Raw genomic sequence first — 17,762 nt, forward strand, 5'->3', positions numbered from 1 at the left:
ACTGTGAAAGTCTATCTATCTATCTATCTATCTATCTATCTATCTATCTATCTATCTATCTATCTATCTATCTATCATGATGATTGTTTGAGTGATTTTATTTCTATGAAGCTTTTCAAATGTAAGGAGTACTTTTACTTTAAATACTTAAAATGTATTTTCCTGATTTAACTTACATTATTTTACTTAAGTAACGTGTTCAGTGTACCTTTACAGTGTGGTATTTGTACTTTCTTGAGTAAAGAATCTGATTACTTCTCCCAGCACTGTCTGTCTAAAAGTACATTTACTCAAGCACTGTATTTGAGTACAGATTCAAGGTACTTGTACTTACCACTTTAAACTTCTACTCCCTTAACAAAAGGGAGGGGAGGGAAATATAGTGTTAAGATTCATTTAACAGAGAGATTTAGATACTAGTTCCTTCACAAATTAGATCTGAAAGGACTAGTCGATGAACAGAAAACTAAGAAGTCATCATGACAATTGTTTAAATATGTTTTTTATGTAAAACATTTACAGTTTTTCTTAGTCACTTTGGTACATTTTTCATATCAGAGTTGAAAATCTCAAAACTACTTGTTCAATGTTCACATCATTGTGTCACTTGTGCACATCAAAAAAATCAGTTTCTCATTTCTTTGAACAAGTTGCAAATGCTTCGGTACATCCATGCAAATGATTATGTACAGTTCTCTGCTGTTTCCTGCTCATGTCATGTTGATCAAAATGTATTATAATGGGTCTCTGTTGATAGTCTCACCCCCCACAACATCTAGGCATCAGTTCATCGCATAAGTCTTTATATGCAAAATGGTTGAACAAGTTGTCATAATATGTCAATTTCTTTACATTTCCATTAGACTTTTTTTTCTAAATCTGTCTTGAATTGGTAAATCGGCCAAGGTGAATCTATCTCTAACGAAGGGAAATGTGTGAAGCATTAGATCAACCAATGATAAACCAGTTTTCTGAAATATCTCAAAGGTGCATCTCAGGAACCATCAGCTGTCAAGTATATATACAACCAGAGCACAACACAATGTTTCAATGTCTGACAATGGAGGGACAAGGAATTGGACAGTGTCAACAGCCAGAGAAAAGAGGAAGAGGAGTCTGGCTGCGTGGCCGAGGAGCTGGGAGGCAAAACAGAGGAAGAGGCAGAAGAGGCCGAGGATATATATGCGCGTTCCTGATGAGATAAATTTATATGTATATTTTTTCCACATAGGACTGCAAGGTAACTTCACAGGGGTGGCAGAGGGCCCCTTTTCACACCTGAACAGGAGGAGGCTATTTGCACCATGGTTGTAGAAAACAATGCCATAAGACTAAGGGAGATAAAAAGTGCCATTATAGAGGACAACAGCATCTTTGAAAACATCCAAACAGTCAGCATTTCAACCATTGACAGGGTGCTGAAAAGACACCAAATGAATATGAAGCAGCTGTTCCATTAGAAAGAAATGGTAAAAGTGTAAAGGAGCTACCAGTAGCAACCAGTAGCTACCAGTATGTACAAGTAAAACATTATGAGCATGCAGTAACTGTACCTCACAGTAAATAGCACAACATCGTATAGTAATATACAGTACAGTAAGTGTGACCTTTACACATGTGCTATGGCTGTAGAAAAGAAGATGCCATATGTGCTGTATACACTTGATATAACTGTATCTTGTCCAAAATGAAAATGCATGTAATTCACAACACCCATTTTGTGTCTTCTGGATATAGCGTATAATGGAACTGGAAGCAAGTGAACCACCGCACAACTTCATCTACATGGATGAGGCTGGCTTCAACCTTACGAAACGCAGAAGGCGTGGTTGAAATATCATCGGCCACAGAGCTACAGTTGACATGCCAGGCCAGTGGGGCGGGAACATAACCATGGGTGCTGCTATCTTTGAGAATATTCCTGTTTTTGGGCCATACAATACAGAGCGTCTTGTCACCTTTGTAGACACTCTCTCCAGGGATGTCATCCCTGAACAAGAGAGGGGTCAGATTGGAGATGACGTGATACGTGATAGTTTGGGACAATGTCAGTTTCCATCGCCCCAACATCATCAGGCAATGGTTTGTGACCAACAACAGGATGCTGATGGAGTTCCTCTCACCCGGCTCCCCATTGCTTAACCCCATTGAGGAATTTTTCTCAGCATGGAGATGGAAAGTGTATGATCGCCAGCCACATACACAGATGACCCTTCTGGCTGCCATGGATGCAGCGTGTGATGACATCACAGCAGATGCCTGCAGAGGCTGGATAAGACACTAAAAAACATTCATTCCACGCTGCATCACAAGAGAAGGTATTCGTTGTGATGTGGATGAGAATTTGTTGCCCAACAGACAGGAACGCCAGGAGGTGTAGGAAGACTGCAGTGCTGTCTTTTCCTTTCTGTATCGCAATGACATGGTCTGTCAACAAATTACAGTACAAACAGTAAAAGCATAAATGTGAATCTTGTGCAGTCTCTTGCAATCAATCTCCAACATACACTAAGGTATAACTTACAATTTACAATAATTGTCATCAGAACTTTAGCCATAGTTTACATCAGAACACCCCTCCAGAGTACACTGTTATATTGGCAACATGACTAAGCAATTGGACTGTTTCTTTTCCGTACACACACAATGACACAAAGACTTGTCATTCTGATGGCACCGACATATTCATTGACACAGATATTTACTTTTGAGAGATGAACTAAGGATTTTGAGCAAGAGACTGGCTTTTGCAGGTAATCCATGGTGTTTTGCTATTTGTACGAATTATTTTGAGAAATGCACTTGATGTTTTGCAAATGTCGAGGGTGATCCAAGAAATGTACCAAAGCGACTGAGAAAAACTGTAATTGCTCAAACATCTCAAATGTGACGATCTCAGTGCTTCCTCCAACACTGTCTGTCATGTCTGTCTAGCTCACGTTGATTATAGGTACAAAGTGCAGTTATAAACTATCCACTATCAGTTCAGTTAACATCATCTAACAGTGGCAGGATAGCAGCATAGAGATAACTCGACATTCAGAGTGATTGCCTATGAATTATTACCTATGTGAAGCTCTCCCTGTGCTCCATCTGATCACACGAATCAATGAGGCAAAGTGCTAAAAAAGAAAAAGTAAAAGGCATTTGGCACAAACATGCACAAATAATTGATAATTAATAATTTAAACATTTGTCCTGACAATAAACACAAAGACAGGAGGCAGAAAATAGAGCTGCTTTTTAAAAAGCATCCACAGGTTTACGTACTTCCAGCTCGTAATTTAGAAGTGTTCGGTCAGATCGTTCACCAGAACAGGAGGTGATTGGCCAACTACTTGCTTTACAGTGAGTTTTTAAGGCAGCGGTCTCGTGTTGTGTCTTTGAACTGTGTGCCTGAACACACCACGGGGGGGCCCGGGCAGCCTACAAACAGCAGCAGCAGGCCAGCAGAGCTCCAGGAGCGACTGTCCCTGATGTGAGTGATGTCCTCAGATCTATTCTCAGGTGACAAGAGGCAGAGGCTGAGGTGTCAAGTGATAACCATCTGCTGGAGTGTAGTATCAGGTGACAGAGCTGAGCGCTGACAGACCTGTTATCAACCAAACATGTAGTGAGAGTGTGCCTGGAACATCTGGTGGGGGAAAAAAACAAAAAAAACCATCTAGAAACACTCTTAATCTCACCTTTGAACATGTTTCCGGTGGGACATGGAGTCAGGAGACACCTTTGTCTCAACACTGTCGTTCAAGCAGATTAGTATTTTACCTGTGAGCACTTTCTGGATAAATTAAACTCATGCTACATGTGAAACATGTGCAGTTATGCAGAACTGTGAAAGTTGAAGACACATCTCAGATCAGAAAAGTGTGACTACATTTGTGCAGGTTTGGTTTAAAATGTTTAGAGTTTCTGTTAGATTGAAAAAACTCAAAATAAAACTAGGCCTGGAGGATCAAAATTGACTCTGGTTTTCTTCATCCAGTGTGATGGCCTTCAAAACACTGACCTCTGCTGGCTGGTTGCAGACAAACTACTTCATCCACTACAAAATTGCTCTTTTGAAATGATACCGTATAAAACAAAGGAACACTGTTGAAATCTTCAAATCTAAATTAAATAGATGATTAAAGGAGCCAGTTGCAATCTGAATACTGAAAATCTGCATGGTTTTACAGTTCATACAACAGCAGTAGCGCTACTGTAGATAATGTGTCACTAAAATATATTAATAATATTAATATTTATACTCACACATAGCATCACTTTTTTAAAGGTGCACTACATAGTTTTGGACAAGAAAGTTTAATCAGATGATAAAGATCTTGATTCAATGATTTGTTTATGCCGAAACAAACTTCGTAAAACCATCTCTCTTTGTTTTCATGAAGAAAAAAACTAAACATGGCGCGCAGGTGGTCGAGTGGTTAGAGCGCATGCCATAAACGCAGCTGACCCCGGTTTGATTCCGGCCAGAGGCTGCATGTCACATCCCCCTCTCTCTCCCATATTTCCTATCTGTCTACTGCTTAATAAAGGTGTCTATGCCAAAAAATCTTTAAAGAATAAAACTAAACATGAGCGTCTGAAGAGATCAACTCATCTTTATTAACCCCCCATCCCCCCACCCCCTTAAATTCTTACATTTTTAAACAGGAATTCCAGCACAACAAAACATCTGTACGCTAGCTTCGATGACAGAATACAGCGTTCGCCCTGCACAGCACACTTAAAATACATCATGAAACTTGTTATGGAAAAAAAAAATGAGGGTAAAATAAAAAAATAAATACACGTAAGAAGGCAGGAGGAGCTCAAAATTAAAAGAGGGACTATTTCTCTAGGAAGGGATCGGGAGAGAAGTGCTGAAAGGAGCTGATGTGTGTGAAATGTAAAGGATTCAAAAACAGTTATAAAGTGCTGAACTCCACTCCAAAAAATGGTATGCAAAAAGTTCAATAGAACACACTGCCTGACTAACAAATCTACTCAGGTGTATTCAAAAGGCACCCATGGTCAAAGCTAAAAAGAAAACTAAAGAAAGCAGGAAATAAAAATAAATACTCTAACATACAAGAAACATGCCGGTTTGTTTGATATCCCTCTCACAGAACACACTCCCAAAACTACAGCATAACCTCCACTCAGTCGCGAAACATCAGCAGGAAGGCTTATGGGCTCTTCTCTCCTCCCTGTCGCTCATTAATGCCATTTTAGTCCGCACTTACCTTACACCATCTATCACATGATCCAGTTTATGAACAGATGTGAAGCACCACATGATAAGATTTACAATCAGGACGATTTAAAGTCAATGTATCAGACAAAAAGAGAAAACACGATTAATAATAGTAGACTGATTTCACCAAATAATAAGAGGTCTTCTTTCACAGGTGGAAATAAACCAGATCCCTTTTCCCTTTTTTTTCCGCTCACATGGGGAATATTGAAGCAGTCTTGTGTGGCGTGCAGCTGCGCTCATGCGCCGCTTGGCGGGAGGGGGGAATACAAAGAGAAGTCGGAGGATTTTTGGGGGGAATGCAGAGGGCTGACGCCTCTTTCCTTTCACAGTCTTTTCCTCTCACTTGTTCTTCTTTTCCCACTCCACCTTTCAGTTTCATCCACGGCGACGGTCCAGTAGACTCCCAAGAAAACTGCAGCATCAGATTACCTTGGTGGGATTCTGGCAGTCTGTTTGTTTGTGTGTGCGTGTGTGTGTGTACCCATAACAATTACACAGTATGTTTAAATGTGATACTCTAGACAGTTAAGATTCCAGTTGTCTTTTTGCATGCCAGTATAAAAACATTCCTCATCCTCTGTTCATCTCTTCTTGGTCCTCTAGACGTAGGCCTCGGGGATGTCGGAGCCGTTGATCCTGATGTAGATTTTAGCGTTGTCCTCCTTCTCTCGTTGCTGTCTGTGGAGCATCCGTCTGTAGCAGATCAGGTAGAGAGGCAGCAGGAACCCCAGCATGCTGAGAGCAAGGAGTCCAATGTTGACCTGTGGGACAACACCAGAGTTATCCATGATGTCAGAGGGCTTAATGTGAGTGTGTGCTTGTGAATGTGTGTGTGTGTGTGTGTGCGCGCGCATTCATACCCAGAATGGGTCTCCCTCCAGGGGTCCCATCATTGCCAAAAACAGGGGCTGCTGCAGGAGAGCAAACACAGCGCTGACCAGAGACTGCATGCCTGTTAGACTGCCAAACTGGGAGGAGGGATACCTGACGAGATGGAAGAGGTTACATTTAGTTTCGCAGTTTGGAAGACTCGTCAATGTACAGTATAGGAAGATGTTGTGTGTGTGTGTGTGTGTGTGTGTGTGAGTGTAATGCACAGTGAGAACTTACACAGCAGCATAGAGGCCACCAACGGCAGAGTGAATGAAGCCTCTCACCACAGTGTGTAACACAAAGGACACAATCTGCGGGGAGATGAGATCAGAAGCAAGGAGCATTAAAGGAATAGTTAAACAACTTTGGAAATTCTTTTGGCTTTGTTGCAGAGAATTAGCCTGTCTCAGGCCTATCAAACTACCGTTCGGCTTGATGACATGTAACATCCCCGACAACCACCTGTGTTCTCATTTAGCTACTTGTTTGTCATATAACAAAACTTGACAATCTCTGAAGCTTGTAAATGGCAGACCTTGTTTCAGTCATCCAACCAAAAACCCCATTCAAAAAAACTAGCATAAAGCATAGCATAAAGACTGAGAATAGGGGGAAACAGCTAGCCTGGCTCTGTCCAAGGTGACCAAATCTCACTAGCACCTCTTCAGTTAACCACTCAACAAATGATATCTTATTGTAAGGCTATCTAGTCTATGCTACGCTTAGATAACTCTATGTTTTCACTTATTTGAAAAAAAAAAAAAGGTTTCTACCCTTCTTTACCAACAGTAAAACGATAAAATGAAGCTTTTTAGAGACAGTGATAGCCACTCACCTGCAGGGGGAGGTTGGGAACCAAGCAGGTGATCCCAAATCCCACTAAAAGGACGTTGGTGAGGACGAATGCTCGCAAGGCATTGGTCAGCTTCTGCATCTTTTTGTCTCTGGGCTTTTTCTGGAGCTCCCTAATGATTAAGATTGAACAGAAGAAGAAGCGATAAGATAACCAGTCACTGATATCACGACTCAAAGGGTTCATTTCTCCATTTTTTTCCTCATCACCCTGGCAAATAAACACTCCAGTCATGTCTGGGCTTATAAATAGAAAAGGGGTTATAGCAGTCGAAGGAACAACTCAAACTTGACTCACTTGCTGCAGGGCTCCTTTTCTTCCTCGCCATCATCACATTCCTTCAGCTTCCAGTCCATGATCTGACCAATCACGGGTGTCGTCATCAGGCAAAGCAGCTGCAGCACGCCGAAGATGGAGGAGTACAGGCTCACTGAGGGAGAGATAAGAAGGAGGATGTAAAAAAAAATTAAAAAGTACAATGATTACAAGAAAATCAGGAAAAACAAGAGAGGGGAATGGTTAGCAGGAAGAATAAATTGATGATAAGATGGAGGGTTCATGACCTCTTTTCTACCTGGTCAATGACTATGATGGTTTTGTTAATTATTAGTCCTGAGCAGCAGAGCCGCATTGAGTGAAACAGCAGTGGATACAGGGGAACCGGCTGTTCAAAAGTCAATTTGATGCCATTATGAGGGGATTTATGGCCGGGGGGTGGGGGAGTAATGGGTAAAAGAAAGGTGTGTCACGTGAAAGTGCTCATATGAGTAGGAGCCGAGGGTCGAAGTTAGTTAATGAGTACGACAAAATGATACCTGCTGGTTTCAGATTAAAGCTGAAGGACTGGGTTACTGACAAACAGTCAAGGTCAAATAATGAAAAACATCACTATAACAAGAAACAGCAAGGAGTGGGGAAATGGATCGTGCGCAGTATTGTGATGGCAAATCTACACAAGACTACAGGTTAAATTCCGACTGTTGTGTTCTGAGTAATCTACTAATACAACTACACGGTTTTGATCTTACCAACTTCCATTTTCTCCACTGAAAAGTCAAGTGAAAGCAAGTAAGTCCAGCTGCTCATGAGTCAGCAATCACAGCAAACAATCTTGAATTGACATGTACTGAAAATTATAATGTGATATATTCAAAACGCAATTTAATATATGGAGGGAGACACATATATCCGACAATACATGACAATATGCTGTCATTTTGCTTCAATAATGTGAGACAAAATATAAGGTAATGAATGTAACACACTGATAATTTATACTGATATGCATTTAAAAATCTATTTTCCACTAGATACTATATTTCGTAAAAAGAAAATATATATATTGTTATGTTTTTAACAATATATGAAAAATGATTAATAATAATAATTGGAATATTTGATTATATAGAGATAATTTGTCATTTAATATGTTCATCAATACATTGTAAGTACTATTAAAGGTGCACTATTCAACTTTTTTGGTAACAATACTGGCTATATAGTCCTATATTCTCTAACGGTGCACATTCTCTCTATGGCTTTAGGTGCATAGTATGATTTCTTGGATCAGGAGCTGTGTCTGTTCATAGGCCTGTGGGGAAAAAAAGTTGCGTAGTGCACCTTTAACTATATATTCCAAAATGAAGATGACACTTATTTCAGACATAAGCCTGTAGTATGCCGTAATATGCATTTACAAGTGAAAATGTTGTCATAACACTGATTTATAACAGCTAGAAGGTTAATATATGAGCTCTGCATATCTAAAAAAAATTCATCTCCATTGCCTCATCAACACGTAGACACAGAAACACACTTAAACCGGAAAGCAGAGAGACACACCTGTGTTGAGATCTCCGTCTGTGAGTGACTCCAGGACGCTGTTCATGGCCCCCATGTAGAACAAGAGGCGCAGCTGAGTGATGGACATGGTCAACAGACTGAGCATGAAGATCGGGGTGGTGACAGTTTTCATGAATGACTGGGCTGCGGAGAAGAAACAGAGTTTTAACGACATGCATAAAAAAAAAACGGGGATGAACTTTCGCTGACGTCCTGACTTCTCGTTCTTACTCTCTTTCTGTTCCTTGCAGTCCATCTCCAGGTCCATGGTGGAGAGGCAGAGCTTGTGTCCGTCCTTGGTGGCCAGCTCCTTCTGCTTCAGGCTGTTGCCCAGGCTGAGGCGGCGGCCCACTGTGGTCACCTGGCTGTAGAACTGCTTTCCGGTGATTTTGTGGTCAAAGCCCAGCCAGCTGAACTTAATCTTCACACTAAGGAAACAGAGGAAAGTTAAGTGACAGTGGCAGGGAGAAAAGTAGAAAATGATGACGCGCAGGAAACATGGTAATGTTGCATTTTCCGTTTACACTAAAAGGGTTGAATCAGGCTTCTCGGTAATCCTGCAAGTCATGCACAAATCAGTCTAGTGGAAACGTTTTTGCTGAACAAGTAAGTCAAAACTAGTGATTTTAATGAACCTCAAGGATGACAAGAAAGCAGATACACTTTAACCTGGCAGCATTACACTGCACATTTTTGCAGTTATTACATACATTTCAGGGGTGATGATAACTACTCAAGAGACTGCTATTGCGTTATGAATCCAACAAATTTTGTTCCTCAGAAACTAAAAGGTGCAATAATCCGTGACTGAATGTTAACGTGGACTTTAGCTGTCAGTGGTCTCCATGTGCCGCTGTGTGTGTGTGTCTGTGGTACTAACGTGTAGTCCATGTCCTCTGGACCTGGGAACGGTTCCATCGGCCAGTTAAAGTGGCAGTTCAGGAAGACCAGTACGGCACAGGCGGCCCACACCACCAGAATAGTGATGAAAGGTATGCCAAGGTCATAGATCACCTGTGAAAATGAAAAACATACAACAAAATACAGAGAGGAGACAAGAAAAACCTGAAATCAGAACGCCATCAAGGGTGTATACATCTGCCAAGCCTGAAAAATCATCCAAATCGTTTATTCAGAGGTGCAATATATAGTTTAAGTTAAAAAATAATTGAAAATCAGGTCACATTTTCAACAGAATGTATCGTGTATATGTGTTGTGTTGTAGAGATATCTACTCAGTCGGCATGCTAACCAGCTAGCCCTCTTGTGCTAGTGGTTCTAACACCAACGCTCCCAGTCCGGACCGCGAGATGCACAGCTAACCGAGCTAACTAGCTTAACAGAAGCTACGGTTAGCAGTTACTCTGGCGGGATCTGCTGCTCTATAGAGCTGGCCAAATCTTACATATTGCACCTTTAACAGTAGAAAATGTTGAAGTTGTTCAGCTTCTGAATGGAGTTTTCCATCAAAATACCCAGAGGCAGAAATAATGCAGAGTGTGTGGATGTGTTTTTTACCTTGACGCCAGGGAAAGTGACGGCGGATGAGGCGTACGAGCCAATCATCAGGGCGATGAAGGTGGAACGGAGGTCCCCAAACATGTTCGGGAGCTAAAGATGAAGAGAGAAAAAAAAAGATGCAGCTTTCAGATTATCAAATCATCACATCCAAGTCGTTGCTGTGAAGACTCGCAAGAGAAATGACATATATCGCGATGTGTAAGGAAGTACAAGGGTTAAGCCATATACTGCCAAGATAATGGCGATCTCAGCTGCAGTGTAGCTGCTCTAAACTCGAGGCTGGAGACAGATTGAGGACACTGTGAGGATGGCGCCTACTGACACCGGGGGTCAGAGTGGACAGTGGGAAACCAATTAGCAAGCAGACATGGCTGTACTACAGACAGAACATCAGAGAAAACAAAAACACAACAAAGTGACAGGGAACGCCGGCTAAAGCAGTATGAAACGGCGCCGCACAAACACGCGCAGCTGTCCGATCACACGAGACGAACACAATTTCTATACAGCTGAAACAATCCGAGGGGGGCAGCTGAGGTGAGGTGACATTTTTTTTTTCTCTACTCCCGTTTAAGGAATGAGAGCAGCCACACAATGGGAGACGGTGGGTGGCAAAACATCCCGATACAAAGGCGTTCACAAACTGTTCTGCTTTCAAGAGACTGAACAACAACAAGCACATTCAATTACATAAGAGTGAGGAAGCTGGGGAAGAGGTGTGTGTGTGTGTGTGTGTGTGTGTGTGTGTGTGTGTGTGTGTGATCACCCAAGTTACAATATCTCCCAGCACTATAACCAGGAGGACCTTGTAAATCTGTTCCCCTAAGATTTTGACACAGATACATTGGCGGCTGCTGGGTGAACCTGAAAAGGGAAAAGGTGACCTGACAGCTGACACTGGCAGGGGGCCTGTGGAGTATTACCCAACAGCCTTCAGCTGAGAATAATTGCCTGTAATTCTGAGGTGGAGTCATGACCAAGGAGTCGAGGAGCTGTACGGAGTCTAATGATTAACCCGACGCTGAGGCTTTCACTTATAGTATATCGGGTTTGTGAGGGAGATGGAGTGAAAGGCGGTAAAAGGGGGGAAAACATGGTTTTATGCACAGCCTCTGGGGGCCTCCAGGACATGGAGTCTATAGAAAGAGAGCAAACAAAGCTCTAAATTACAGTTTTACTACATCACTGACATTCAGGCCAGTGACAGCGACTAATGATAGATTCAGCTGGATGCAACAAATACCACAGAGACGAGATGGTCTTTACATTAACAGCCTGTGGTGGTATAGAAAACGGGGCATTTTATTGGGAGATTTAGTGGAGCAGAGCCCCTCTCTAGTGAACGGCATCACCATGGCACAGCCCAGGACTCCTGTGTGAGTCGCAGTAGGCTGAACGGATGGCGCTGGAAGGAGGCACGGGAGGATGAGGAACGGCGGGGAAAGAATGCAAAGGAATGGTGGCGGGGTGAACCTGCGAGCCCTGCAAATTTTAAAGAGCATTGGTTGTTTTTCTGTGTTTTGGCTTATGCTTAAAGGGGGGGATCTCAAGAATGCCTGAGAGAGGTCCGGCTGCGAAGGATTCTCACTCTGGTTTCGGGGGGCGGTGGGGGCTTGCATGCCTTTAAACCAGTCACACTTGTCTTGGGTGGCACCAGACCCGGAATGCAGGGTGATGTTGGCAACAAGAAAGATGCACGCAAGGATCGAAAAATAAAATATATATCTCTGGTTGTTCGACATCGATTTTAATACTTTGCTACTGCAAGGATGTCCACCGTTTGAATAGTCTTTTAAAGGGCCAATATGGCCACCGGTTAAATTCATACTCAAAACAAATAGGGGGCGGCATAGTCACCAGACTTCCCACTAACTACTGTTAACTCTAGTTGCCACTAGAAAATGATTGCAGTTAACCGCGCAGTTATTTGTTCGGATTTTTGACTGGTATGGGCCTGGGCTAGCATGTTAGCATGCTAACTATAACAGGTACTTCTGCGACACAATACATGGACATCATAATGTGAAAACTGCATACTCTGTTGTCAGTTTTCGTAGATTTTTTAATGTTTTCGCTCAAAAATAGTAACATATCGAATGAATTTCAAGTCGCTGCGATGTTCTTGCTGAGGCTCTATAATACACGCAGTGAACACTGATGATGAACCATTGCCTCAATCAGCCACCCCTCCTTCTCTCCTGCTACCCAAAGATCGGCCCGGTTGTCAGCAGGAACACAGAGTGCACTGTAATATGCCAAAAAAAAAAAAGAACTCCAAACAGACTGCCAGACAAGAGGGGTGAGAGAGGGTGGGCGGGCGGGTCGCCAGCAAGCTATTATAAGAGAGCGGTGACAGCGAGACAAAGACGTATGAAGTTCAAAAATAAATTTAAAAATACACACTACGCAGCAGGTGCAGAGGCTCTGAAGCAGGAGGATTGCATAGCACACACTTACTGTGAGAGAGGTGAAGGTCATGCACATGCCCCCGAAGCCGTTGAAAGTCAGGGCGACGAAGATAAGGACAGAGAGTTCTGCAAACAATACAGATGTTAGCAACAGCCACACTGCTGTACATTGTTTCAAAATACAGTTAAAAAAGGGAAAAAAGGGCACACGAGGACTCTTCACTTGGACTCACCGTTTGGTCGGTAGGCTCCGTAGGCAATCATTAGACAGGAAAATCCAAAACATGTGCTGAAAGTAGATGATGAGGTCAAAACACTTTTTAAACGATTCAAGCTGCAATCCATCTTGGCCATTTTATATCACATATTCCCATCTAATCTTTCCTGCAACCTCGTCACGATCGGTCTGGATTATCCCCTCTCCCTTCCTTACCTGCCGAGCAGTCGTAGCTTGCGAGGCCCATATTTATCCATGACGATCCCCAGCGGCAGCGTGATGGCCGAGAGCAGGAAGGAGCCCACTGTGAAGGCCAGGTTCAGCATCTCGTCCTGTTCTTTACAAATCAGCCAGCCGTTCATCCTCAGGGGCCCATCCATGGGGACCAGGGGCCTCATCTCCACCCCATCTCCCAGACCAACCACGATGCCCTCGCTTTCATAGTAATCGGCGAACTCATTAGCTGGTGGTGGTGGCGCCGCGGATTGGGACAGGTTGTAGCTGGAACTGTTGCCTGAAGAAACGATAAACATTGAGATGTGTGAATAGTCGTACGACCGTGTAAGGTTGAGGGAGTTTATAGTCTATAGCCTATAGAGAGCTGTGGCTTCTCGTCATACAGACGAAATTTGAACGTGGCAGTTCTGCTTATTCACACTATCCTGATACATCGGCCACATGTGCACTGAGCACGTGCAGAGTCGGGCGTGTGAGAACTAGAAGCCTCATATCAGGAGCAGGGAGGGGGGAAATACTTGACAGAAATATCAAAATCATTTATCAGTACGTTGGAATGCCAGGGTTAAAAACGATAAGCCGACGCTGGCAATAAACTTCACACTATCACAAGAACTGGCAGGGAGATAATGTGAAAGAAGGAACAGTGCAGAGTCCAATGTGAGAGACGTATTGGTTCGAGCATGGGCTGATGTTTTCTGGATCGCACTCACTCACACCACTGGAGGCGGGTGCACGGTCTGTGTGGCATCCCTGTGTGAAACACAGTGACGCGCTTCGTGACAACGTGCCAAAGTTTTTCTTCTGACGCCAAGCAGCAGAACAAAAGGGAGCAGCTGGTTGTGGATTCGATTGGGCAGGATGCTGCAAGATGTTCACACTGACTCACACTCCGCTAAAAATAAACCCTCTAAAGGTGCAATGTGTAAGATTTTCCACAGAAAACATTGAAAACTTAACAGAAGGCCAGAGGGGGAAAAACAGTTTTTAAATTATGACGTCTATGTGGGTGTTGCAAAGCATGATTAGCATGCTAACTCCCGCAAGCGCTGGCATGTCCCGGTCCAGCGCTCCTGTGCTACTAGTGTACACAAAAATCACTTCACTCCAGTGCTTTGTGCCTTCGAGTCTGGGCCGCTAGCTGCATGGCTAACTGAGCTTACCAGTTAATGGCAGCTACAGCTGGGCGAGCAGGGTTAGCGGTTACTTTAACATGCTGCCCTCCGTTTGTTGTGAGAATGGATTCAACACGTAGCTAACTCTCATGTATTGCACCTTTAAACATATAACATGTATTATGATAAATTTATTAGCTCATATAAATTCCAAGGTATATGTATAGTTTGTTGTACATTTTCAATCAGGCTAAACCACATGGTTTCCCTCGCACGGTGACTCGTCCCCCGCTGACCTAACCATAAAATATCAAACTTTAACTATCCCTCCAGTATCTCTGCTGCACACGCACAAAAGCCAAACCTCCACTGCATCATCATCATCTTTTTTTTCCGAGACACCATCTTGTTTTTACTGTCGGATTTCTGCAGCTCATCACTTTGCTATCAGTCTTCGTCTCCTCTCCCGGCCTTAGTGTCCTCTATCTGTGGACTTTACACTTCCATATTACCAGCAATAAAACCGCCGATCTCTCTGTTCCTCTATCACATGTCACATGCCTGGAAAGAGCTGAGCTGGCCGCCGCTGCATGCCGTTCCTCTCCCTCTTATGTCACCAGAACGAGATAAGACGTCTTGTGGTGGCGGCGATCCAGGAAGTCACCTAGAGCTGGGCGATGCTCGATTGTTACATGAGTGGTGAGTCAGCACCGGAGCTGGATACACTTTTAGGATCCTGTGAAACGCTGGTGAACCGGACTAGAATAAGATTTGGAGCAAATGGATGTGTGGTTGAATTGTGTGTTTCTAGGGGTGCTAAGGATCAGACGGTCGGACAAAATTAAGAAGACGGTGCCGGGTGCCAGACACGAGGAGCTGGGGAAAAAAAAAACACTCTCTTGCAAAATCAATTGTGCAAACTCTAGGTGATATGGTGGCTGCTTATTAAGGGAGAGACTACCTGAGCGAAACCAACAGCAGGATTAGCAAGAGTCGCTGCAGTCAGGACGCCAAAATGTCCAAAGAATAAGTCTGGCCTGATTCTCTCTCTCACACTGCTCAGTCTCTTACCTGACTGAGGTCACTGTGTGCATCAATTCCACCTTTGTGCTTAATCACACAAAGCACTGTCCTGACTTTAGTTCGAAATGGAGGGCGAGGAGAGAGAGAGAGAGAGAGAGAGAGAGAGAGAGAGAGAGAGAAGAGGCTTTAAAGATGAGCAGAGGTGGAAAGTGACAAAGTCAAAAATACTTACTTGGCGTTCTCAAGTCCATTTTGCAGGTATCTGTATTCGAGTATTTGTTTTTCTTTTCACTTTCCCTCCCTACATTTTGACACTAACATCTGTACTCTCCACTCCTCGTATTCCCCCCAAAAAGGCCTTGGTTACTTTAGTTTGAATGCATTTAAGTTTAATCGTCTTTGGATTTCAGAGCCTGTACTTTCTTACTTTTTTACTTGACCAAAGAAGTTGAGTCAGTACTTCTTCTTCCTTTTTTTTCACACAAGTCATCTGCACTTCTTAAGTAAAAGGATGTGTGCACTTTTTGCCTACTCCGGAGCGGAGGGACTTGCAAAAAGGGACAGCTGATCCGAACAGACACCGGTTTAACAGTCGCTCGGTTGGCTGCCATGCCCTCAATTTAGCTCGGAGTCACTGGAAACTTTTAGTCTTTAACTCTGCAAACCTTTGCCAACTGTTCCCCTCTTTAAGTGATCAGGTTTAATCTCCTGAGTCCCTTAAAAAAAAAAAACAGCTCACAGAAAAGGGATTCTTCTAAGAAAATGGAAGGGGGCAAAAGGGCACCGGCTGGCCCCTTGCTGCCGGTCCCCGTTTCAATAAAAGAAAGGCAGGAGAAATCTCAAAACATACAAGCTGTAGGGACTGAAACACAACGGTCGTTTACTCACCCTCCTCCTCGTTGCAAAGGTAAGAGTAGAACCCCTCCGACTTGAGCATGATGAGGAGCGACCCCCATCCCAGCAGCACGGCGGAGAACAGCAGATTCTCGATGATGGCAGTCACCGCCATCCACCAGCGCCTGGCGAACGCTGAGGCCAGGGTCGGAGGCATGGTTCCAAAAGGGAGATGCAAAGGGCAGGACCGGAGGAGAGAAATGTGGACAGCAGAGAGAGTAGAGGGAAGAAGAGAGCGGTGCTGGACAGAGCCTCCCTGACTGACGCTCGGGATGAAGGATCACTGATCACTTATCTGTGAAGAGAAAGGCACAAGAGGAAGGGGGAGGTTTTACAGTTAGCCTATCAGCAAAGTCACTTGCGGACGTGAAGGTTCAGTTTTTTTTATAAGATCACAAGATAAAAACCAGTTAACTTTCAACCTAGCCAGCTGCACTTGGTGCAAATGAAGCTGATATCTGGATAACAAGCATGTTCTGTAACTTTTTCTTATCAATTTAAGTTTTCCTCCTAATAAGACACATCGGCGCAGTAATAGCAGCTGCTTCGAATAGCTAAACTAACTATTACTAAGGACTGATGGTGAATTATTAACTCCCCCCCTGCTGGATCAGAGATCATTACGTCACTCGGCTGAGGGGGACAAAGCTCTTACATCACATTATAGCAACTAATATCTGAGGAGGCATCACAGAGTTTCTGCTGTTCGGCGGGGAGGGCAAACTGGTCCAAACTGGATCTTTAAAAAATTGGGGCTCCCTCGCCGCTCACCTCGGTGGCCCCTGTGTCTGTCGCCCTCCGCAAAGCCCCTAAATGTCCTCTCAGAGCCATCCAAGCGCAACTTTCCTCTGCAATTACCGTGGCTCATCCGGAAAAAAAAAACATAAAGGAGCCGCCAGACAGACAATAAACAAATCAGCTCACACAGCCAGCCTCTCTCTCACACAAACACACACGCACCCACACACAATCTGCTCCACCAGGAGGGGAAAAAAGTAGTTGAACATCTCATGGGGGGAAAAAAAACACAAAAAAACCCCAACAACATTTAATTAGAAATAGCCTGTTTTTTTCTGTTTATCTGCTCTCTCATTTTAATTAAAAAGAAAAAACAAAACAAATGCCTTCCCACTTTTTTCATTCATTTTCTTATTACAACACAAAGTAAAAATCCAAGGTACAAAAAAAAAAGACCTCCTCACCTCTCCAGGCTCCAAGCAGCAGCGCGTCCAGCTCCAAACTTCCTGTTGTGCACTGGAACAGTAGAGTGACCGGTTATCTGTGAGGGCGCCAGGTTTATATACGGTCAGGCGGGGCCCCACGTGGCGCCCCCTATCGACCAGCGTCTGCCTGATGGCTGCACATTGTACGCAGACCCACCATGCTGTCATACGTGTCAAATGATAGGGGGGCTTGCAGATCGTGGGGTCAGTTTTATTGGCCTACAGAGAAAACAATTATAAACATTTCCTTTTAATCCAATAGCCTATAAAAAAGAGGCTTTGTATCACTGAGACAACAATACTAGGTTGATGTT

At 43.5% G+C, this 17,762-nt stretch overlaps 1 protein-coding gene across 2 annotated transcripts; it reads right to left on the minus strand.

Moving 5' to 3' along the window:
- Nucleotides 1-4,583: 4,583 nt before the first annotated feature.
- slc43a2b (solute carrier family 43 member 2b) lies at nucleotides 4,584-17,504 on the minus strand. 2 transcript variants are annotated; one of them, XM_030437870.1, is made up of 15 exons: nucleotides 17,428-17,504; nucleotides 16,220-16,520; nucleotides 13,173-13,470; nucleotides 12,973-13,028; nucleotides 12,789-12,865; nucleotides 10,329-10,421; nucleotides 9,691-9,824; nucleotides 9,042-9,238; nucleotides 8,811-8,954; nucleotides 7,997-8,014; nucleotides 7,266-7,398; nucleotides 6,951-7,080; nucleotides 6,353-6,426; nucleotides 6,103-6,226; nucleotides 4,584-6,003 (listed from the first exon to the last, which is right to left on the minus strand). In XM_030437870.1, the coding sequence occupies exons 2-15, from the start codon at nucleotides 16,380-16,382 to the stop codon at nucleotides 5,842-5,844; spliced, it is 1,803 nt and encodes a 600-aa protein (XP_030293730.1). In that variant the 5' UTR covers nucleotides 16,383-16,520; nucleotides 17,428-17,504; the 3' UTR covers nucleotides 4,584-5,841. The 2 variants fall into 2 exon arrangements, with proteins under 2 accessions (XP_030293730.1, XP_030293731.1); XM_030437871.1 differs by lacking the exon at nucleotides 7,997-8,014.
- Nucleotides 17,505-17,762: the final 258 nt, after the last annotated feature.

The sequence above is a fragment of the Sparus aurata genome, chromosome 13, assembly GCF_900880675.1.
Source record: "Sparus aurata chromosome 13, fSpaAur1.1, whole genome shotgun sequence".
Classification (NCBI taxonomy): domain Eukaryota; kingdom Metazoa; phylum Chordata; class Actinopteri; order Spariformes; family Sparidae; genus Sparus; species Sparus aurata.

Bases quoted from the DNA above. Each gene is read 5' to 3' on its own strand.
- slc43a2b (XM_030437870.1), bottom strand. From the start codon at position 16,382: ATGCCTCCGACCCTGGCCTCAGCGTTCGCCAGGCGCTGGTGGATGGCG. The intron at 10,422-12,788 runs GTAAGTGTGTGC...CTTCATCTTTAG, and splicing joins TGACCTTCACCTCTCTCACA to CTCCCGAACATGTTTGGGGA. The intron at 6,427-6,950 runs GTGAGTGGCTAT...ATCTCCCCGCAG, and splicing joins TTCCCAACCTCCCCCTGCAG to ATTGTGTCCTTTGTGTTACA.